General features: G+C 44.8%; 3 protein-coding genes across 3 annotated transcripts; all 3 read left to right on the top strand.

The window, feature by feature from the left end:
• Window positions 1-9393: 9393 nt before the first annotated feature.
• LOC115667639 (chaperone protein dnaJ 11, chloroplastic-like) lies at window positions 9394-10272 on the top strand. Its single transcript, XM_030589199.2, has one exon. The coding sequence runs from the start codon at window positions 9414-9416 to the stop codon at window positions 9960-9962; it is 549 nt and encodes a 182-aa protein (XP_030445059.2). The 5' UTR covers window positions 9394-9413; the 3' UTR covers window positions 9963-10272.
• A 4903-nt stretch (window positions 10273-15175) lies between these two features.
• LOC115683656 (cold shock domain-containing protein 3) lies at window positions 15176-16344 on the top strand. Its single transcript, XM_030608210.2, has one exon. The coding sequence runs from the start codon at window positions 15286-15288 to the stop codon at window positions 16105-16107; it is 822 nt and encodes a 273-aa protein (XP_030464070.2). The 5' UTR covers window positions 15176-15285; the 3' UTR covers window positions 16108-16344.
• Window positions 16345-20829: 4485 nt separating this feature from the next.
• On the top strand, window positions 20830-22850 carry LOC115683729 (thaumatin-like protein 1). The gene is made up of 3 exons (XM_030608326.2): window positions 20830-21025; window positions 21182-21887; window positions 22192-22850. Exons 1-3 carry the CDS (start codon window positions 20965-20967, stop codon window positions 22328-22330), a joined length of 906 nt encoding a protein of 301 aa, XP_030464186.2. The 5' UTR covers window positions 20830-20964; the 3' UTR covers window positions 22331-22850.
• Window positions 22851-23538: the final 688 nt, after the last annotated feature.

The following is a 23538-nucleotide window of genomic DNA, read 5'->3' as shown; positions in this document are numbered from 1 at the left end:
CACTGCGCATATCTTCACCGTAAAAGTAATCTTACGGGTTTCTAGGTACAATGCGCCGTCTCTACTTGTTGAGCACATCCTTGGTTTCGAGGGGGAAGCACACTGAAGTACCTATAGACATATCTGTTCTGCATAAAATCAGGCAATTCGCACAGTACAGTTGTTTCAAACAATTTGCTTTGCTAAGTTCGCAAATTCCCGGAGCTTTTAGCGCATACTAGAGAGGCCTTCTGGGCGCCTCTTGTTAATTTTATTTTTGTTTCTTTCGTAGGCTCCCTCTTTACTTTGTGAATCACCACTTGCAGGCTTTGGCCTTACACACTCAATTGTTGAGGAACTGCCTGATCTCATGGATCAGTTCGATGCCGTTGATGTTGATAAAAACGATTCCATTGGTTTTGAAGAAATGAGACAGGTTGATTTTCCGATTTCAGACAGGTACAACAATACAATGCCACTTCCGAACATCTACAATCTCCTCTCTTGTTGGGAAACGAGAAAACTAAGAAAGATGGTTTCTCTGCAGGCCCTCGCCAAAGACCTTCCTTGGAAGTTGAGGGAATCACGGGTATTGGAGATTCTTCGAGCCGTAAGCCTGTCTCTATGGATAATTGAGCATTTTTGCTCTTCCATATCAATCTGAACCTCGATTAACTCTTGTTCTCTCGTCAGGAGAATTACATGACTATGTTTTTCTCCACGATAGTTTCTATCGCAGCAAATTTGAGCAAAAATAAGTCCATGCGACTTGCACTACGGTTTCTTATCCTCTGAAGTGTTCCGAGCACATGTTTCCTCTCGCTTCATGCCGACTGACAGGCCAGCAAAGCAGATGGACTAGTGGACTTTTGCAAATTTGTCTCCGGCACTCTTAATGGTGCTTCAACTGGAGGAGCACAACAAGGAGAAGTTACTACAGAGATCGCAGGCTGCTTTCGAGAAGTTCAATCTCGATGGGGACAGATATGTTACCCCAGAAGACCTAAGAATGGCAAGTGTCCTTTTCCTCACTAATCAGCCTCAATCTAATGCTGGTTTCAGGCAGTTTTAGGCCTAGGTAGAGTTTTTTTTCTTAAGCATTTTACCTTGGTCTCTCCAGTAGTCATTGGGTCTGCTACAACGAACGCAATACATGATTGAAGTCCTTTCATTACTTACTCAGACTTAAATAGCGCTTGTGAGGATGCAATATGAAACTTTACGCAATCAGTCAAAGTGCCCAGAATGAACACTGGCTCTGTCTAAACTAAGATAAGGTTGTCAGCACAATTTGTCCGATGATTTGTTTCTGCCTCCAGCACATTGGATTTCTGCTGACTCACTTGAAGAGGCCGACACTGATGAAGATGGGAAGATAAGCCCATCAGAATTTCGCAGACTGCTGAGAAGTTAAGAGTACGAGCTCGCAAAACGTCACCACCGTGTTGAACTTTCGGGATTCATGGAAGGATGTACGTTCTCCTGTTTTTCGTTCGGGATTTTCATTCATCGTCCCCCCCTAAAAATTGTGTGTTGTGATCACAAATTATGCATAGGAAGCGTATCGTAAGTTCCCTCAAGAACGTCTCGACAAGATTAGATGCGGTCTTTTGTCAGCAAAGTTGATAATCATCCATAGGCTTTGTGGCTATGCATTGTAATAGACCATTGATTGGAGAGATTTAGTAATTCAACTCTGATATCCAGTCTTTCGAGCAATCGGTTTGGCAGCGATGGCAGCGATAGGAGGACGGTGCATGCTGCAGAAAACACAGAAATAGTCAAACCGATGTCCGCTGTTCCCAGAATTACCTCCCATTTCAGCTCATAGCTCTCAAATTAGTGTGCATCCTCTTGCTTGGCTGTTCTTGGTAATGAGGAACAACAGATTCGAATCGGGAAATATCCTAACGGAGCTCAGGTTGTTTATTTTGACCCGAACAAAGCAATGAATAAACAAGCCGAAGCACGTCGTATCAGTATGAGTCATGCCCAGATGAGTACTTCACCGTATCTAGCAACTCCATGTAATAATCTATGCACTTATGGACGCATGTGTGTTACAGAAAACGATTCGACTCCGGTAGAGCCGACATCATGCATCGATGCCCAAGTTGAAAGAGAAGAAAGAGTCTGCAAATACACGGCTTCTGCGCAAAACTGGCTCCGGTTCTACGGTTACGCGTCACTTAGTGATTATAAAAGAATACGATGCAGTTCCTAGCGCCCAAATTGTTAATTTCGCAAGTTGCAATCCACAGAGGCCCCTTCCATGCATCGATAGCTCGGATCGGTTCGGCATGCGATGTGAAGATCTAGTACACTGCTGACGATGCAATAACAATCCCGACGACGAAAACCAAGAATTTCCTCTAGCGAAACCCGTGCCCCCGACCGGTCACTAATCTTAAGCACAGATTCGCGCCCGCGCCTGCATTTTCCGGTTATTACGTTTGCATGGGACGAAGTCAAAGGAGCTTCGAGTTCGAGCCTTGAACGGTTCAAGCACATGCTTGTTATCAAAAGACAACGAAGCAAATCCTTTCCCATTCAATCATCAAGATTTAAAAAAACTAGCAATACGACGGAGTCATCGTCCCGTTGAGGCGAAAGCGACGTCCGTTTGTTCATGTCGGATGGATAAACTCATAAGATAATAATTTCAAGGATGGTTATCCGAAATTTCGATGATGAAGATATTCACATTCATACTGGAAGTATCATATCTAAACTCCACGGGGATGAACGTCGCCATCGGGTGACGGCGACGCGACCAATCAAGCAGGCCATGCTTAGGAGCGCCGAAGGTGGCCGGAAACATGCAAATTTGACGGGCTCAAAATGACCACTCGAAACGAAACCCAAAGCTGTCGTCCCCTCCAGTTGCTCTAGGATTTCGACATCATCATCGGATGCGTGCACCGCGCCACTACATCTTCGGCTCCCGCACGCTGCAAGAAAACTCGGACCCTTTCGATGGCGACGGCGAGGATGAATCGTTCAGGCTCCTCCGTTTGAACCGTTCAGCAGATCTTTCGAACGCAATTCAGAAATCTCTTTTATATAAAGAAAAGTTTTGTGAGTCAAAAAGCAGAAGCTCTCGTGCTTTGCAGAACTGAGCTTTCGCTTGTGCCCGGGACTTATCTTCTCGGTCTGTGCACATGGATGGAAAAAGGAGGGGTTCTTCTTGCCCCACTTCTGTAATAAAGGGTTTTACTTTTTTCTTTTTGTTGGGCAATGTCGGCATGGCAGGTATGCTTTGAAACTGGACAAAACCAAATTTCTCCACACGTGCATCGCCCACGTATTTGTCTGTGTCTGTCTATTGGCAGTAGGAATGTACTGTACCCTGAGGGTCAGCATCGGGTTCGGTCCAGTTCGGTTCGATTCTAATCGGGAGCAGCTGGACCGAACCGAACTGGCCTGCACCAATCGGTTCAATGCCGGCCGGTTCTAGGGAGAACCAGGTTGGTTCCCGATTCCAATATCGAAACCGCTCATGCTAACCGAGAATCAATTTGAACCGATCTTGAAGCTTCTTTTGCAAGATATAAAAAAAGATGTTTTTGCATCCAAACTATGATTTTTCAACAACGACGTAACTCTTATATATATATACTTTTATAAGGAAATGGTGGAACTTTTGTGTTTTATTTAAAGAATTCGATTTTTTATGCAAAACAAGGAAGAAAAAAAGAAGTGAGCCGGTTCTAGATTTTTGAAATCTTTAGAATCGAGAGTCACGGGATCTGTTCCGGACTATAGATTAGGGAACGCCCACCCGGAAACCGATCATTCGACGTTAGTCCCCCTGTGGTGAACTGGTGTGATAGTAGTGCAAAAGGGTTTTTTTTTTTTTTATTTCAATCAGCAATTTCAGTGAAGTCCGACATATACGATAAAGGCCTTTTTTGTACGGGCAACGTCGGCAAAATAGCTTGGAAACTGGATAGAGCAATTTCTCCACACGTGCCATGATGCACTCTCTTTTTCCAATGTCCTTTGTTTTGCTGGCCATTGACTTTTTGTGAAGTCCTAATTTAAAAAATATTTTTTTATCTTAATTATCTTTATCACTTAAAAAAATAATTAATATCGCAAAAATCCCAAACCAAGTACACTCTGTGATCAATTTATCCCAAATTAATTTTTGACCATCAAAAACCCAAACCAGACACTTGTGACAAATTTACCATCTGTTAAATTGGATTAATACCACAAAAACTATAAATTGGTAAATCCACACAAATGTAGACTACACTTGTCAACTTCCACGTGCAATCGAATTCGGAAATTTAATGGTAAAATTTAATAGAGGGTAAATTTGTCATAGAGTAAAAAAATTAATTTAGGGAAAATTTGGTACATATGCTTGGTTCTGCTTATTTTTCTTTTGTCATTCTTTTTTCAACTTCGCTTACCAAACATTTTTCGGAGACAATCGAAAAGTAAAAAAAAAAAATTAAATTTCTTTTCGGCTACCATTTTTTTTCCACGAAATCGACAACCGAGCGTGGAGAGAAATTAGCGGACTTTATTTGACTTTTATTTCCTAATAAGACCGTACTGTCGGCCTCGCACGATGCAAAATTAGAATATTCGACCCATCAAAATTTCATCGGGCCATTGCATTGATTAGCCGAATAATGAAAAGGATCGATCTCTATACCATCTTAGAATTTTTAATCAAAAATTTTTCTCTATCCACCGTCAATTTTTGCTATACATATATATTTCTTGGCACTAAAGTTGGAGAATTTTCTATGTGTTTCCATAAACTCTTCTTTATAATATATATACATATATATAGGGAAAATGACACAAATAGTCCATGAACTTTGACCTAATATGTAATTTGGTCCCTGCATTTTTAATTTGATCAATGTACTCTCTGAATTTTAGCTTAATGTTCAATGTGATTCTTAAATATATTAAATTGAACATTTTCTAAAAATTCAGAGAGGATATTGAACAGATTAAAAGTTCAGGGATCATATTGAATATTATGTTAAAGTTTATGAATTATATTGAACAAATCAAAAATTTAAGAATTAAATTATATATAAAATTAAAATTTAAGAATTATTGATGTCATTATTCACTGTATGCATGGATGTGTGTACCCATCGATCATCATCTTATCCATATCCTATGCGTTGTATCTGTCCTCTTCCTTCTTTTGATTCTGGGGTCACATCGAGGGTCGGATCTTTGATCGCCCTGTCCTTTCCATGCCTGGCCATGTGGCCATTGAAGTGATTGATTAGCCTAAAGCATCGTCAAGTTTTATTCCTCCTAATTGAGTTGGTACGCCCTTTGGAGCATAATCATTAATCAATAATCATGCCAATTCGACTGAAACCGATACTTAATTGACCGTTAATCATCACGATTATGAAACACCTAACTAATTCGATGGATCGTGTAAGCCGCGTGTCTTTACATCTCAATGAGTCTTTCCTGATACGAGATTTTGCGAATTAGCTTCATGATTTTTAGATGTTTTGTCACTTTTTTTTTTTGTCGTCGTGTGCATGTTGAAATTCAGCATCGGGCAAAACGACGTGGATCTCATTATAAATGGGAGGGAATCGAGGAGACATGTAAAGGGAGAGGGGAGTGATGCTCGATATTTAAATATTCTCAAACCATGCTTCTAAATCATGGGTATGAGTCGGGACGGCCCCGAACAGAATGACAGATCCGAGGGGAGCCAAGGCTAATAAATATTGTTCGATCTCTCACGTAAGATCCGTCGAAGGGCTAGATTTTTTGAGTTCGGTCCGAACTAAATGCCGCAAATCAAGATTGTGGACAATGGTTGTTTGTCCGTTCTCTAGGAGATCAAATGATATTTTTTCTGTGGATTTTGGGGGAGGCTCAAGCTCCAATCAAAGTGGTTGGGGTCCCTCTAGAGATAGCGACCTCATGGCCATGGATTTGAATTGTTTAGATTCGTGTATTTCACCGTGCGTTCCTAACATTATCCCGTCTCAACTTGCATCGCAAGAGACTCGATTTTGATTGAATATCTCCCGTTCGAGGACGACGGATCGATAGACTAGAACCATTGTATGGAGAACAACAATTCGAGACTCTTAACCTGTTCTTTTCTTCTTCTTCTTCTTTCTCCCTTTCAACTCCTCGCAAACGTGAGAACTCGCGAAATCGCTCGAGTTTCACAAGCAATCTCAAACGGGCACGACCCGAAAGGGTCCGAAAACGTGTAGGTAAACACCACACTCTCGAGATGCCGGGCCTACGAGAGAGCACTTAAGAAAAAAAGCCATGAACGATCTTGATTGCCATTTTAGGAACCCGGTAGTAGGGGTGAACAGTTTTAAGTTCCGTACAGGTTTCACTTGGACTTGAAACCTGCCCATGAGAACATGTTTCTCATTTTTCGAAACCTAAAATCTACCCTCCATACCTTGAAATCTGGAACCTACCCAGTTTCAAGGTCGGTTTCAGGGTCTACCCAGATTCCCATTTGTATTATTAATTGAACAATTGCAGTAAATCATCACATTTAATGACAACTACTTACTGCTACGATCCACCTACCATAACTTATATTTAGAGACACGAAGAATATAAAACATTAACAAGTCATAAAATGAAAGCTCAAACTAGTGGTTCCTGATTATACACTTATTATCCAACGCTATGGAACACAACAGGATCATGCGAAGACATAAACCAAGTAAAAATACAAAAAACTTATTTAAGGTTTCAAGTTCCAGGTACTTGGAATCTATTCGTCAAAATAGGTTCCCCAATTTTTAGAACCTAGAACTTATCATGCATACCTCGAAACCTATAACCTACAGGTTTCCATCGGTCCCCTACCCGATAGTTCAAGAGAGCTTCATCATTTACACAATACGACACAAATTTTTTTTGTATAGAAATAATCAACTCGCATTTTGGCAAAGAGTAAAAATATATATAAAAAAAAGCTAATGAAAATTGCCTATATATGAATCCAAGCAAATATTATTTAACAAATCACGAGCAAGCTGGAGCTCTCGAATCAAAATCTCACGTCCTTTCTCTGGTCACCATGCTTCCGCTAATGGTCACTATATTTTAGCTCTTCATTTTTGTGTGATCACAATAAGCTGGTTTAAATTGGAAAATTGTGGGTTGAACACAAAAAATAAAAATAAAATACTAAATTCTCCGTGAGATTAGAGGGAGGAAATGAAGTGAAAAAGATTATGGACCCACCTATTTCAATTGTCTAGAAAATTCTAAATTTACTGTACGGCTATCAATTCAGTCTTGAACTTTCCAATTTTTTAGTTTGGCCAATCGAGTCCTAAGCCTATCGACCATTTTCCAATGTAGATTCAGGCCGGAAACCGCCGACGTGGCGGTCCTGTCAGCGCCGGCCATCCTTATGTCTCACGACCGACATGTGACGTGCAATAGGCCGTGGACTTTTTTTACTCTGGATTCCCGATCCCAAGGAAAAAGCAAGATGGCTAAGAATGAATTGACATTGGATGATAAATGGAGGGAGGAGAATACGTACCACATTCTCTAGCTTTTTCCCTTTAGAAAAGAAAGCAAAGCACCACGTAGCTCGTTAAGCAATTGTGTGATTGCAATTCAGTGACACTTGTGATTTAAGTGGGAGCCATGCGGTGGGTTCTCTATTCGATATCGAGATGAGCATTCGATGATTCTTGAGAACGGTTTTGAAAGTGACGATGATGATGAGTGCGGTAGTGCGCATCCACGTTGGTTGCGTTCGAGCGAGGGGCCGTTTCAGCAAAAAAGAAATGGCAACGGGAGGTAGTAGCAGGCAAGCAAAAACAGGAAGAAGGGCTCGTCCCCCAAAATAAAGAGTAGGATCCTTTACTTTACCTGCAAGAATTCCCTCCTCATCTCTGTGATGCTTTTGATACAAAGTATAAAAAAGTCAAAGCACGATCGTTTGAGACCTGCGGCCGAAACACCCCGCGCCCGTTGGCTCGTGAAATTTCCGATTATGTGCCTTATGTACGTCCGGTCGTTACTTCCGCCTCCCGTCGTCGATTCGGTCGCGCTGACCCGGTCTCACTCGTTCCAAGCTAGAGTTTATGCATGGTTTTGTTACTGGAATAATGGCATAAACAGTATCCGAACTTTAGTCCAGAGTGCAATTCGGTTCATGAACTTTTTAATCTGTTCAATGTATTCCATGAACTTTAACCCGATATTTAACATGGCCCCAAAACTTTTAATTTATTCAGTATTGTCTCTGGACTTTTGATATATGTTCACCGTGACGATATTGAACAAATTAAAAGTTCAGGAATAACTTAAAACAAATTAAAAGTTCAATAATCATATTATATATTGAATCATAGTTCAGAAATTATTTATGTCATTATCTCGTGGTACGTAGGTGCAAGACCTTTAACTAAACATGCATTTTTTTTGGCTTGTTTTTTGGGGGTGCCGGGGGGTTGGTTTTGATGGCAAATCTAAAAAGGAAAGAGAAAAATCTCGTTCCTCCCAACGTAGGGCTCATGTTGCTGCGAGAGGAGATTCATTGAATCAATAATGTCACGAAATTGGAACAAAAAAAAAATTAAAAAAAAAAATCGGGATTGGGCGAATGGGAGGAGACACTTCCGCCTCATATCCACTTCGCATTAGCTCCCCTACCCGACTTCTACTCGGATTTTTTGGATAACCCAATTTTGCTGACTCATTCGACATCCGGATAAGCATTTCACTTTTCACCACCCTTAAAAATCCAAAATTATAAAAATGACCCAAGTAAAACAAAACTATAAAAAAGGGATTATGATACAGACAGTCGCTGAACTTTGATCCAATATACAATATAGTCCATGAACTTTTAATTTATTCAGTGTGATCCCTATACTTTCGGTTCATGTTCGATGTAATCCCCAAACTATACGAAAATATTCAATGTAGTCTCTGAATTTGAATTAATGGAAGAACTACATTGAACAATTTTATATGATTTATGGACTAAACTGAACATTTACCTAAAGTTTAAGGACGGCATTGAAAAAATTAAAAGTTCAAGTACTACATTGCATATTAGGCTAAAGTTAAGAAATTATATTAAATAAATTAAATTTTCAGAGATCACGTTGTAGTTGGGCCAAAGTAAAGAGAGTGTTTGTGTCATTTTCTAACAAAAAAATTACGATTGGCTCGAAATTGGGCACTTGGTACAATTTGACTGTTTTCTCGGGGTATCCAATTGAATTTACTACTTTTTTCAATCACGCCCCTCATGATCCACGCCGTCCCCTGTTTCATGAGGTCTCGATTTTCGCGGTCGCAGGGCCCAAAAACGCTGCGTTTTTGGGGGCGCCTCTGCACCCTGTCGTTATAAGAACGAATAGCCTCCACCCCGGCGCTTCACTTCTCAGACCGCGCCATAACAGAGCCCCGCACCGTACACCATGCCGTCGCTCTCCGCTCCTCCGCCCCTCCTCCGCCCCTCCGCCGCCCCCGCTCCGCCGCGCGCCGCCTTCCTCAGCCCTCGCGCCTCCCCCACCTCGTCCCCCTCCGCCGCCGCCGCCGCCGCCGCCGCCTCCTTCACGACCTCCGACGCCAGGCCGCGCGCCCCGCCTTACCCTTCGTCCCCGCCCCCGCACCCGCAGCCGCACCGCGTCCTCCGCCGCCACGGGATGCAGCCGGCGTGCACGTCCCTCTACGAGGTCCTCGGCATCCCCGTGGGCGCCACGTGCCAGGAGATCAAGGTCGCGTACCGGCGCCTGGCCCGGTCGTGCCACCCCGACGCGGCGGCGATGGACCGGAAGGGCGCGTCGGCCGACGAGTTCATGAGGATCCACGCCGCCTACTCCACGCTGTCGGACCCCGAGAAGCGCGCCGTCTACGACAGCAGCCTGTTCTGGAGGAGGAGCAGGCCGTTGACCGTCGTGTCCGGAGGCGGCGGCGGCGGCGAGAGCTACAGGGGGAGGAACTGGGAGACGGACCAGTGCTGGTAGGCGCCCGAGCCGGCTCACTGATTCGCGATCCCCCCCAGAGTTTGGGACTGATTTTAGGGATTTAGCTGTGCATATACAAAATATCGAGTGGAGCTTTAGCTTTTGTTGTATAGAGTAAATACGAAGCAGAGTTATGGAGGAAGTGAAAAAGTATGAAAGGTGCCTGATTTTGGTAGGCACACCATCTGATCTGATTCTTGGGTATTGTGACCGATTTGAGATTGGAGATCGAATTCTTGCTGCGTTTTTGGTCAATCGATTACGAAAGGAATTGAAGGGATGCTCTTGATTATCTCATCGCATCCTTTTTTTATCTTCTTCTTCTTCTTCTTGGTTCTCGATTTTCTTGTTCTTGTTCTTGTTCTTGTTCTTCCCTTAAAAGTCAAAGAAAGTTCTTCCCCAAATGAGAGGTCGAGAATCGGTCGACGCAACTATGGTTGCATCGCAGATTCATGAGATGGGTCAAGGAAGCTATTGAAATTCATGGGTGTCAAAGCTTGGGAAGAAGTAGTGATGGTGGTGTGAGTTGAATCTGGCCAAACCCCAGATCATTCTTCCCGCTTCTGTTGCAGTCAGAGAGCTTCACCAAAATATCTAGCCATACAAAATGAATGGCTGGCTGTGATCTTGGCTTTGATGATCTGTGCTTTTGCATGGACACTGCTTTTTCTTCCTAATTTCTTTTTAATTGGAAGCAGGAATTCGTCCAAGATTCGTGGGTCTGGCCAAAGTTCGAGCATCGTTTTGTTCGCGCATTTATATATGAATTTACGTCGGATTGTCTGGTGGTCCACACGGTCCGATCGAAAGACGAGCTTTGCCCTTTAGAAGAAGTTGGGTGCGTGAAATTCGGACACCACGATGATTTCTTTGCCTACGAAATTTCTTGAAGCCCGGAGAAGAATTCAAGATAAGAGATCTAAAAAAAGAAAGGTGCACGAGCTGATTCGAACGACCCTGCAATTTCAGCTGATTGCGACATCGCATTTTAGGGAATTTAGCCTTGACATTGAAGCTATCCATGATGGATGGAAGAGCGCCGCTGCCCGTGGCTTTGCATGTGTGCCCTTTGACATCTGATTCGCATACAGACATTGAGAAAGGAGATCGGATTAGAACCGGAAATCAAAAGAGTCCTAGGGGACAAGAACACCTCCAGTCGACCCCCTTCTTTTAGGTTCTTGTCTTGTGGACCAATCCACAGGAAAGGTGCGAGTACGTCAAACAAAAACCACAATCGCATCGCAATTACGTGATGTATCGGTTTTGTAAACTAATCTCATACGAGAGATAGATAGAGGATCGATCCACATCATTGTTCGAATAATCTAGGCCACTCGAGACAAGCTTGTGAGAATGAGAAGTATGAATAGTAGCTCCATAAGCCGACGAATTACGTTATGTGCTTTGCGATTGCGAACAGCCTACGGTGTCCTAGGGAATTGCTTTTTGCTGTTCCTAGGTAAAAGGGCAATACTAATGGACACGGATCGTGGTGATGCTATTCCACATCGCGATGTACGTGTGCAATCTCGGCCTTTCGTCATGCAAGCCGACATGCATAGCTCACGTAAGCGCCATATAATCACAACGGAGATGAACATTGTTCGTATGAGAATGCGATGATTTTAAATGTCATATTTGATTGATGGTAAAGGAGAATGAAATTTCATCTTGCCATTCTCGTCCTTATATACTCATCCGGATTCTGAATGTCAATTTCGTTTGGCCTTCTTTCCAGAATACACTTGTAATTCTTTTAACTACAGGCTATGTCCCCCAAGATTTCCTTTCTTAACTACTTTTGTGTTAGGCTAGCAATAAACGTAGACGCAGGATCTGAAACCCCACCTTGTCATAGTACTCCAATCAAGATTTGCCTGTGAATTATATACACTGTAGTCGGCTACGCTAGCGGCAAAAGCGAAGGTGATCGTCAGGTTAATAATCAAATTAGGGGTCGGCTACAGCTACAGCACCGATATCGCATCTGTTGAACCACCCAATTACTCTCACGAGGTCGCAACATTGCAGAGTTTTAACTGGGCTATGTTGCTAGGGAATGATGCTCAAGAGCTGCCTTGAGTTGAGTGACCTGATGTGGTAAGTAAGTCATGAGCAAGAGGAGGAAGATCGGAGGAATTGCGAAAGTGACCGGCAAAACACAGTGCTCCAAAAGTCCCCATCTTTCCAGACGATGAGCGGAAAAGTCAGGAGGATCTACGAACCTAACTGGAGCTCCAGCTAGAACGAAGCTAGTAGCTGTTTTGGTGATTAATAAAGCAGCAACAAATTGCCCAAATCAATCTGAAGTTTTAACAGCTTAGTTAGCTCTGATCTATAACGATCATCGAGTCCCTGTGTCGAACTTTAGTCCAGACTTCACATGACCTTGCCATTTAATGGTGAGAGCATAGCAGTTGGTCGAAGAAGGGCGAATGGCCATCTCGAAACAACAAATGTTAGAGACGCACGATCTGTGTGATCGTCCAGCAAGCTGCAATCTTATTACTTAAGTGCGACGGGCGCTACCAAAAACAGATGTTATCTAGAAGAGGTTAAGCCTTTAACTCTTAAGTGCTTGTCTATAGGATAATCTCTCAGCATAAGGAAACTGAATCCTGCTCCAGGACCGTGTTCTTCAGGTGTAAGGGCACTTCACCATAACATTCAGGAGGGTAGCGGAATGAAACTTCAATATCAGACCTTGGAGATTATTCTTCAAAATCAGTCTGTTATCTATTGAAATCTTCAGGGTCGTTGTTATTTGGAAAAAAGGAACATCGACGCGTATAAAGAGTTTGGGGAGCTCATATCTCTTCTCGGGTCTCTACTCTCGTGCAGCGTTTCGAGGAATTCAACATGGCGCGTTGCCACCGGCCTCGAACCGAACAACGAAGAATCAGTGAACAGAACGATCCATAGGCCTCAAGTGACTTGCTAATGGCAGGTACTCACAAACTGCTCGCTGTGGCAGTATCATCCACATAACCACAAACTTCTATACAGCACAGTTGCCTCATCGCTGGTCTGGAGCAAATCTCGTCGAACACGGGTGCTTCAGATCGAACGATTGGACTCTCGAATGGTTCATCTACGGAGAAAGATGGGTCTGATTCATATCAGCTGTCGATTCTAATTCGAGATGAACCGTCCCGAGATTGTCTTTAGTTCATCACCCAATTTGACAGGACTTCATCAGTTAGCGGATAAAATCCAAGTTGAAACTAATTCAGAAGCAGCATCAAGTGAGCAGTTCCCATAATCTTCACCACCAGCCATCAATGCAGATCAAGAGACCCTATTAACCAAAGCATACGATCATTGCAGTCGCATAGCTGATTGAGCGAGTTGGCCGAGGTGAGAGCTTTCGCCCCATTCGAACTCGGGCTGCGATCAGCAAAAAGCTGCCTCTTTCACACCTTTGCCTGATTAAGATAACAGCCCCCGAAAGACACGAGCCCCGACCGACCATGTTCCTTGACGTGCCAACCAATGTACCTTATAATCGACAACGTAGCTAGGTAGCGGTTTCGCATAGTCCCGGATCAAGAACAAAAATTCCCCGGGACAATGAAGTTAAAACACCAGATGAATCCTAAGTTTCAATCACCCTCCAGTCTTTTCTTTCTATAGTTCGATGATGATGATGATGATAAGAAAAAGAACACCCTTCCACTTCCACTGGGGGTGTCAGAACCGAATCGGAAAACCGAACCGAGATACGAACCGAACCGAACCGAACCGAAAATTTCGTGCATTTCGGTTCGGTTTCGGTTTCGGTTCGGATCATCAAAATTAACCATTTTTTTTTTTCGGTTCGGTTTATTTCAGTTCGGTTCGGATCAGTTCGGATCGAGCCGAACTGAAATAAACACTCTTCCTCTCACCGAGACCATCCTCATTCCTCATATATGCAAAACACGTCCGCCGTCGGCGGCGTGCAGGGTGTATGAACTCCGTCGCGTCCTGCTGTCACGCCGGAGCAACGAACTGAGCCGAGCGAATGGCGGCCACCTCGCGACTGTGGAGCCACCTCCGCCGCTCTTGGCCGCGCTTCTCCTCCCTCTCCTCCGCTCCCTCCCTCGCCGCCCCTCGCCCTCACCCTGGCCCCCGTCATCGCTCCGATCCCTGCTCGCTTCCTCCGCCTTTCCTCCAATCCGGCCGCCGCTTCTCTTCCGCTCCGTCGGGCTCCGACGACGGCGATTTCGACCTCCGGGGGCTCGGCGAGTCTGCGGCGTTTCTTCCCGACGTCGCCCGCGGCGCGGGGATCGATGCTGCGATCGAAGGGGCGGCGAGCGGTGTGGAAGAGTCAATTCTTCCCGTCAAGGCCTTGATCTCTCTCCTCGATAGCTATCACGATGTCACTGGCTTGCCTTGGTACGATCTTGAGCTGTTATGGGTATCGGTCGAATTCGTGGGTCGAGTTCTTTAAGGTTGATTTGTTGGGTTTCTTGCAGGTGGGTCGTGAATTGCATCCTCCACCTTGGCGCTGAGAGTGGCGCTCTTCCCCGTGCTCGTTTTGCAGCTGCAGAAGATGAAGAGGATTTCTGAAGTATTTCCGAAATGTGAGCTCTCTTTCTCACTTCTACAGTCTTCGTTTCGCCGGAACCCAAGATGAAGACGATGAAATTTCAGAGCTTTCTTAATTTTTATCATAAAAAATTATCATAAATACATATTATTATCAAAAAATTATCATGAAATTTTTTCATAAAAACAGAAAATCGAGCCATGAATAAAAAAGCAAAAAAAAAAAACAAAAAAGAAGAAGAAACCGAAAACCAAACTGAACCAAATCGGCTTATCGGTTCGGTTTCAATTCGGTTCGGTTCCTATTTGGTTCGGTTCAAGGAGGAATCCTTAACGGTTCGGTTCGGTTCGGTTTTTCAAGAAAACCGAACCGAACCGAACCGTTTACACCCCTAACTTCCACCGACCTTAATGATTTAGTTAATTAGGGAATTAACATAACTTGATCCGGACGTATTTACATTCAAAAAATATACATAATTAATTAATTAATTGAGATTTGTTTTTCAGTTTAAAATATTTTTTTAAGAGATTTATTTATTACTTAGTTAGGAAGTATATAATTAAATAAAACAAGATAAGATCGAAAAAAATTTTGATCAGAATTTCGAAGGGGAGTCGGAGTCCTTACAAGTGTAGGGCTCGCGATTAGGGTTTTTCGCATTATATAAACCGCCCCCTCAAACCTCGCCCCGTCCCTTCTCTCTCTAGAACGCCACCGAAGCCTCTCTCTCTCTCTCTTCTTTCTCTCTCTCTCTCTCTCTGGGTGATCCTTCGATCGATCGGATCCATGGCGGATCAAGGGAGGTGCGGCGGCACCGTGCTGTGGTTCAACGACGTCAAGGGGTTCGGCTTCATCAAGCCCAGGGACGGCGGCGAGGACCTCTTCGTCCACCAGTCCTCCATCAGGTCCGACGGATTCCGCAGCCTCGCCGAGGGCGAGGAGGTCGAGTTCTCGGTCGTCACCGAGTCCGAGGGCAAGTCCTCCGCCGTCGACGTCACCGGCCCCGACGGGGCCCCCGTCAGGGGGAGCGCCAGGGACGGCGGCTACGGAGGCTACGGCGGCGGCGGCGGCGGCGGCGGCAGGGGCGGCCGCGGGTTCGGCGGCAGCTGGAAGGGCGGCGACAGGTTCGCCGGGGGTGGCGCCGGTGGCTCCGGATGCTATGTCTGCGGCGAGGTGGGGCACTTGGCGCGGGACTGTGACCGCGACCGCGGAAACCGGGGCAGCGGCGGCGGCGGCGGCGGCGGAGGGGGTTCCGGGGCGTGTTTTAACTGCGGCGGGATTGGCCACATGGCGAGGGATTGTCGTCGGAGTACCAATGTTGGGGGCGGAGGAATAGGAGGCAGTTCCTGCTTCAATTGTGGTGGTTTTGGGCATATGGCGAGGGATTGTACTAGTAGAGGCGGCGGCGGCGGCGGCGGCGGCGGTGCCGGCGTCGGCGGTGCTTGCTATAACTGCGGTGGACCTGGTCATATGGCGAGGGATTGCACCGCTGGTGGTGGTAGCAGATTTGGCGGCGGCGGCGGCAGCGGCGGTTACAACAGTGGTGGCAAGTGCTTCAATTGTGGTGAGCAGGGGCATTTTGCCAGGGAATGTACTATGATCTCTTGAAGGAGGGAAAAGGGAAAGAAGAGTAATAGTACATATTTCTCTTTTTTTTTCTTGGTTATGCTTTGGTTCACCTTTTCATGTTTTGTTGGTTTGAGATGATATACATAGGATGTTTTGGAGATTTGAGTTTGTTTCTATCCCGTTTGGTTTCTTGCGTTGGTCAGTGAGGATGACAAATTGGTTAACTTCTAATTGAGCTATTTTGACGTCAGTGGAACTGATGGGTGCTCTTATTCAGTTCTGTGTTGGTGATGCCTTAGTGGCTTCTTGTTGAAGTTTGTGGTTATAGTATTCACATGGATTGAGTGGTATTGATTCTTGGCCTGGCAGAGGTCATTAATCGTCATTAATCAAGTGTCAATTACTGTTGAAGGATGGCATTGCGATAATTCTCAGTATGCTCGGTGTGACAATGGCATTATTTATTGCTCTGAGATGCATATTGAGAGGAGGATGACATGTTCTAATTGCTTAAGTACTGGTCATTGTCAATAGACCAGTTGGGTTGGGAAAAAAATTTGTAGCTGCTGGGAAGCTTGCCAAATGCAGCTAAGAAGATGCAGGCAATGACCTCTCGTGTTCACTTGGCTATTCATGACTTAATAATTTCTACCTTTTTTACCAACTATCCACATTATGATAAAAATGGGATGTTTCATGCATCGATAGTTTCGAATTTACTCTTGTTTTGCTTGGCTATATCCAGTTCTTTGAAATATAGGGTACCAGGTATATTGCTTGTACTATAGTGACAACAGCAACAATGGCTCAATGCTTTTTCGGTGGGAATATCATGTTAAAATATATTCTGTGACACCTTGTTATTCCCTTAAGCTCCAAATCTTCCATAAGTTGCAACTGCAAACTCTTAGTGTCTTTATGTATGGTTTTGGTTTCACTCATGTCTTCTTAATTTTCGCCTACTTCTTAATTTGCTGTTCGACCTGTTAAGTTACCATGAGATTACATTGCTCATATGGAGAAGTATTTCGTGGTCCACATGCATCTTTATTGAGTTAACTGAGATGAGGATTATTCAGTTTTTGCTCAATAGATGTATGTTTCCTTGGTAGATAATTGTACTCTAGATGAATTATAATAACTGTAGAGACTTATGTATTATCCAAAGAGACTAATGGATACACTAGAAAGTGATTCATCCCGTCATTATTCTGTATTGATGCCATTGGAAGTTCTGTACCGTGGGCAGCTTTCAGAACAAATTTGCTTGTGGCTGTATACCCTTGCTTTGTTGACACTCGAGCATGCATGTAATTTGGAGACTTTTGATCTTTTCCTGTTTGGTCTTTGCAATTGATTTTCAAGGCCTTCGTGATCATGAGAATTTGGATAGCCCATTTTTGTTCAACTGATATTGGAATCCTTTAGCCTATGGATTTGTTGTGTTCTGCTTGTCGTTTTTGCGGCGAATGACAGTTGTTTGATTAGATAGACAATGCAAATCTTGGGTTCTTGATGAATGAAGAATGATATAGTCGGTGATGCCAGAGAAAGTGTAGAGAAGTAGGAGGCAACACAAGTGAGAACTTGAATAGATAGGTCGCTCGCCACTCGTAGGTAATTAACCTAGGAGATAAGAGCAAATACTCGCCACCCGTAGGAATCCACCTGAGGGATAAGAGTAAAACAAGATATCCTTTTTGTTCTCAAGCCAAAGGCTCAAATTTACTCAAAATAAGTCTTACTTTGTTATTCATCATATCATGCATATATAGAGCATGGAACAACCTTCCAAGCTTGAGTAATTACTAAGACTCTTTGGAAAACCAAAAGACTTGTAGGAAAGATGAACAATATTTACTAGAAAACAACCATAAATAAATAAGGACTCTAAAAACTTGAATGACATTAACTAGATCTAGAAAATGTATGAGAATTAAATGTAACCGATTGAAGGTTTTTATGACTTTACCATTTTCCAAAGTGGTTGGATTAATGGCCTTCATCTTTTGAAGGAACCGAACAGTCTTCGGTTCGTTGTAATCGAAGAGTCGACTTGGTGTCGACAATATCGACAAGAATTGTCTTGGTGTCGATAATAGCGGCAAGAGTCGACAACTCAACGTCTTCAAAGAATGCTCCGGCATCAGACAGTCTGGAATAACTTATGATGATCTAGAGTTTACATTCTCAGGGTGAGGTTTTCTACTCTTGGATAGGCTTTCAGTTTGCAACGAGGGCATACTGTCCCTTTAGACGTCAAGTCAATGTAGCCGGTAATTTGGGGAGTTTGAGAGTGCAGTAGAATCCTTTAACACTATAGTAGGTCTAAATTACTCTGATAGTACAATCAAATTTGTTTTCAATTCCGGTAATGTTCATATCATTGAATTTGCTAGTAGACTTCATTTCGACTTCCTATAATTACATTTGTGGCATTGAAGGCAGATCATGAAGCTATAATTTTCTGTGCTCTCGACATGCACATGTCAATTTCGCGCGAAGGTGTGTCCATGTTCTTTTTGAACCATGACCGAACTTACTTCCCTAAATGGCTCAGATGCAGGGGGTGTCCTGCAACGGGGGCAATCTGGCAGGGCAGGAGAGCTTTGCAATGTTTCTGCGAAGCACCGTGCGATGCCCACCTCTGCGTGCGTGGGACGCGAGGCAGTATCATAGGTAAGTTGTGATCGCCTCTCTGGTATAACAACGAAGGTTTAGGGAGCAAAACTACTGATTTGCTCCTTTTTCTTGGGAGAAGTTTGGTCCCTCCAACAATTTTGAGCTTCTGGTGAAAAGTATCGTCTCGAAGTATCCTATACTTTGTCGAACTGCATGGCATGGTAATGCTTTTTTTTGGCTAAGGACAGACAGACCATAAGGAGAAGCATAAGGAGATTAATGAGAAGCAAACGAACGACGCTCCATCTGAACCACACCGTCCATGCAAGTGCCTGTTACAGTCTTGGTACGTGCTATGGGCGAATTTCATTCGGTTGCTATTGCAAAGGCCAAAGCTTTAAAGGCAACAAAAGCAGTGGCTTTGACAAGTTTTCTCAACTTGCCTAATCTAGTGTAATTAACATCTTAAACAGGATTTGCCAACTTGCGTAAAGATATATAAGTACACAGTGTAATGCGTCTTGTCCATCTCCATTTGACAGAGATTTACCACCCAGCCTTACTTTTAATATCACGCAAAAGAGGGTGTCCATGTTCTCTTTTGCCAACTTGCGGCTCTCAAAAGATGAGTCGAGTTGGTTGCTTGTATCAGCTAATAACATTTATAGTAGGAAAAAGCACCGTTTTTGCGTACTGATGCAACGTTTTCGACGTGAAATAAATAGAGGGGCCCGACAGAATTTTTCAAGATTTGCGCCTGCTGTGACGGGTCAAAGGGCAAGAAGATCTTCGATTAATTTAGTGTTTACGCGCCCCTTAGTGGGCTTGATCTTTCATATCGTGTGGGGAATAAGAGGCTGTAGGAGCTGTGTGGAGGCCAAGGCTCTCTCACATTCCCCCACCCAAGCCAAAGGCCATGCTACTGTGGTGTCGCGGAGCGCTGCTGCAACTAGCTAGCGAGGTGTGCCCCTTTTCAGGGTCAATGCCGAAGCCAGCGTTTATTCCATGCTTTTCACCAGAATCTGGGAATCTGAATAATTGGACCATTTTTTTGCTTTGTGTGTGCCAGAGGGTGCACTATACCCAGGCCAGAAACTTTTACTAACTAGTGTGCTTGGATCTTTGACTATCGAGTACCGTTCTTTAGTCTTGAGCGCGAGCTTAGTATTCCGGGATGGTGACATATTATGCCGTTTCTTTTTTGTTGGGAAAATGTCTTATGATAGTCTCTGATCGGTTTCAAATTATGATTTGGATAGATGTGAATTGAAGCCGACCGTAGTTATGGTTTCCGTCTATATATCAATGTCGATAATTAGCGAGTTGAAGCAGTAAGCCTCTGCGGTGGACGGCATCGAGATTGACAACACTAGATATTAGGCAATCATACCACAAGATCTCCTATGACTAGTATGGCCGTTGAATAAATCAATGACAGTGGTACTTTGGTGGGTACGATTCGAATGTGTCGGTAATCATGTCATAAGTCAATCGATGATGCAGTGCGCGAGATTCACTAAGCAAGGCCTGGCCGGTGACTAGAAATGGCCCTCTTCTCCACATTGTTCACGTGAGCTGAGCCACAGAGAGAGTCTATCCTAAGCTCTCCTCCTTCCGTGGTCGGTCCATGGACGCACCTTATTCATCTCTATCTATTATTTTTCTTTTATTTCGTTTCATCAAAATTTGCTCGCAAGCCAATTTCACGGGCCTGATTCTTCTCTGAAAGACGAACCGAAAACAAATGTTATCTCGATCGAAGCCGTGTCGTCGTCTTTAAACTTGAAGCCTACCTTCCTGCTTCGTCTTTTGATTGTGTCTGTCTTCGGGATGAACCAATTTCCAAAGGCGTACAGACAGAATCCCAACGCCTTGTCTCCTCTGCTCTGCCCACGCAGCCTTCCAAAGAAGAGGACAAAGAAGAAAAAACAGAGGAAATTGCGTGATTACGCAGAAAATCGCCGACTTCAACTGTGTCCCCACGTTCTCACGAAAGAACAATTGAGAAAATTAGAAAACCATGATGGATTTGGCAAGTGGTGGGGGTGGTACCATCACCTCCCCAGTCAGAGGCCCCCACCAACTCACACATGGACCGCCACATTCGTCCGTCCCGCTTATAAAACCCCTCCCTTCCTTCCCTCCTTCATTTGCGCTTCAAAAATTTTCCCACACGGAACTGATGTGATTCTGTATATCTTAGAAAACATTCATTCTTATACCATTATATCTTGAATTTCGAGACAGCTGCTCGTTCTTAGATTTGGAAACCCAATGGCTTCGCTTGGAGTCGCAGTTGCTCTGTTCTTGCACTTTCTGATCTTCTGGGTCACTGGTGAGTTCGAGTGTCAAAAGAGAATCTTTTGTCATGGCCCTTTTCGTTTTCCTCTCGAAATCACCTGAATGGCGATTCGTTTTTAGTTTGAAGTTTCGGACTTTAGGTGCTTTTGCGTCGGGTTTTGATCTCATGCTCTGTTTCTTGAATTTGCAGGTGGAAATTCGGCGACATTCACCATAGTCAACAAGTGCGGCTTCACGGTCTGGCCGGGGATCCTCTCCGGCGCCGGAACCGCGCCGCTCTCCACCACCGGCTTCGCCCTCGACCCCGGCGCGTCCGCCTCCGTCGCCGTCCCCGCCTCCTGGTCCGGCCGCCTCTGGGGCCGCACCTTCTGCTCCCAGGACCCCGCCACGGGCAAGTTCGCCTGCCTCACAGGCGACTGCGGCTCCTCCGCCCTCGAGTGCTCCGGCAGCGGCGCCGTCCCTCCCGCCACCCTCGCCGAGTTCACCCTCAACGGCGCCGATGGGCTCGACTTCTACGACGTCAGCCTCGTCGACGGGTACAACCTCCCGATGCTGGTGGTGCCGCAGCGCGGCGCCGCCACCGCGGCCGGGAACTGCACCGCGACGGGGTGCGTCGCTGACCTGAACAGGGCGTGCCCGCAGGAGCTGAAGGTGACGAGAACGGGGAGCGAGGGCGGGGTGGCGTGCAAGAGCGCGTGCGGCGCGTTCGGGGACCCGCAGTACTGCTGCAGCGGCGCGCACGGGTCGCCGGACACGTGCGAGCCGAGCCAGTACTCGGAGTTCTTCAAGACCGCGTGCCCGAAGGCCTATAGCTACGCCTACGACGACCGCACCAGCACCTTCACCTGCGCTTCGGCGGATTACGAGATCACGTTTTGCCCGACGCCTTCAACTAGGTAATAGAATCACCTCGAACTTACCTCTTAAAACTTTCTCTTGATACGACGACAGACATTTAATCAAGAAGTTGATAATTGAGATGAACACTAACGAGAATGCTTGCATTAACACAAATCTTGCATGCGACTGCAACATGGTGGAGTAGGGTCGCCGACCACTCCCGACCGGACGGGAGAAATTTGGCATTTCCTAGGAACCGCCACATATGAGCGCAGTTATAGTTCAGTGTTGATTCTGGTTTTTGGAAGAAAACCCTTTGATATTTTCGCCTGTAGTGACGAGGGTTTTCTTTGGTTTCAGTGTCAAGGCGGCGGGCGGTGAATACGCGGTGGCGGCCATGGCGTCAAGTGGCGTCGCCTCGTCGTGGACGCCGCTGTCGGTTGTCGCTGTCGTCGTTCCGGCGACAGGTTGGCAGTTGCGGCGGCTGTTCGTCGTCTAGCTCCGACTGTATCGTGGGCCCGCCTCTCTCTCACTCACACACTCACTCTCAACTGGGTAGGGCCCACGCACTTCAGGAGATCAAGTGGATTGTAGACTCAACGAGCGGCCCAACATGAAGAGAAGAAAATCTCGATCGAGAGAGAGAGAGAGAGAGAGAATTCGAAAACAGCGGTTCGTCAATGCGTTGATCCTCTCCGGACGTCGGGAAAAGTGATATTTTCTCGGGAAATTTTTCCGAGGGTGATGGAGATCAAGGATGACCGGCACGGACTCGCCCTCGCCGCCGGCTTCGGGGCTTGATGAACTTTCGATTGATTGCAACTTTTGTTTTCTTTCCAATAGTTTTTCGACGGGTAGAATGTAATTCGATATCGAGATTATATTTAGAGTTAAGATTAGAATGTAGTAGTAGTCTAGCAGAGGGATAGAAGTAGTTGGGATGTGAAGTGTTACAACTGGTATTGACAAAGTAGATGCGTTGTGATGTGAATATAAACTTCTTCTATTTTGAGCGTTTACCCTTTTTTCTGCTTCAAGTGGTTTTTCCTCTCTTTGTTTCTTGCCAACGGTTGGCGTCAGTTGGAAGTTTGTCTTTATTGAGATAATGGTGTAGTCATTAGACATAGACAGGCAAGAATGCAACGCCCACCCACACACACACACTCTCTCTCTCTCTCAATCAAGTTGAAATCCAGCAAGAGGCGGGATAATTACCAAAAAAGTTCCGATAAAATTCTTAATTTGTTACATTCAGCTATAAAACCTTTTAATTTAGCTAATTTAATCATGAACCTTTTGACGATCACTCAATGTAGTCCTTTTGACCAATTTTGAACGAAAATCATTGACGTAGATGGTACGGCCAGCATTGATGCGGACAAGTTTTGTAATCTTTTAAAGAAATTTCTAAAATTTTTCATTTCTTCATTTCTTTTCTTTTATTGTGGATGGCAAGCCCCCGTTGACCCTCGCCGGTCATTGGGTAAGGCCATGCAAGCCCCCACTGGCTGCAGGCGAGGGTTTGTAGGCCTAGTGGCTGGACGACAACCCATGGTGAAAAGAAGAAAGGAAAAAAAAAGTATAATATCTGTAAATTCAGAATTTTTTTTGAAAAATTGCGGATTCACGTCAGCGCCAGTCATACCATGTAGGACGGACGGTATTCACATCGGCGATTTTCGGCCAAAATTAGGATCAAATCGGCAA

Source organism: Syzygium oleosum, unplaced genomic scaffold (genome assembly GCF_021117445.2).
Source record: "Syzygium oleosum isolate NSW1041296 unplaced genomic scaffold, Sole_v2.1 Sole_v2.20, whole genome shotgun sequence".
NCBI classification, from domain to species: domain Eukaryota; kingdom Viridiplantae; phylum Streptophyta; class Magnoliopsida; order Myrtales; family Myrtaceae; genus Syzygium; species Syzygium oleosum.
The sequence above is the reverse complement of the archived record's forward strand: the minus strand, read 5'-3'. Positions and strand labels throughout refer to the sequence as shown.

Excerpts from the sequence above, each read along its gene's own strand:
- LOC115683656 (XM_030608210.2), top strand. The coding sequence starts at position 15,286 with ATGGCGGATCAAGGGAGGTGCGGCGGCACCGTGCTGTGGTTCAACGAC.
- LOC115683729 (XM_030608326.2), top strand. The coding sequence starts at position 20,965 with ATGGCTTCGCTTGGAGTCGCAGTTGCTCTGTTCTTGCACTTTCTGATC. Across the intron at positions 21,026-21,181 it reads TCTGATCTTCTGGGTCACTG|GTGGAAATTCGGCGACATTC; the intron begins GTGAGTTCGAGT and ends TTGAATTTGCAG. Across the intron at positions 21,888-22,191 it reads TGCCCGACGCCTTCAACTAG|TGTCAAGGCGGCGGGCGGTG; the intron begins GTAATAGAATCA and ends CTTTGGTTTCAG.
- LOC115667639 (XM_030589199.2), top strand. The coding sequence starts at position 9,414 with ATGCCGTCGCTCTCCGCTCCTCCGCCCCTCCTCCGCCCCTCCGCCGCC.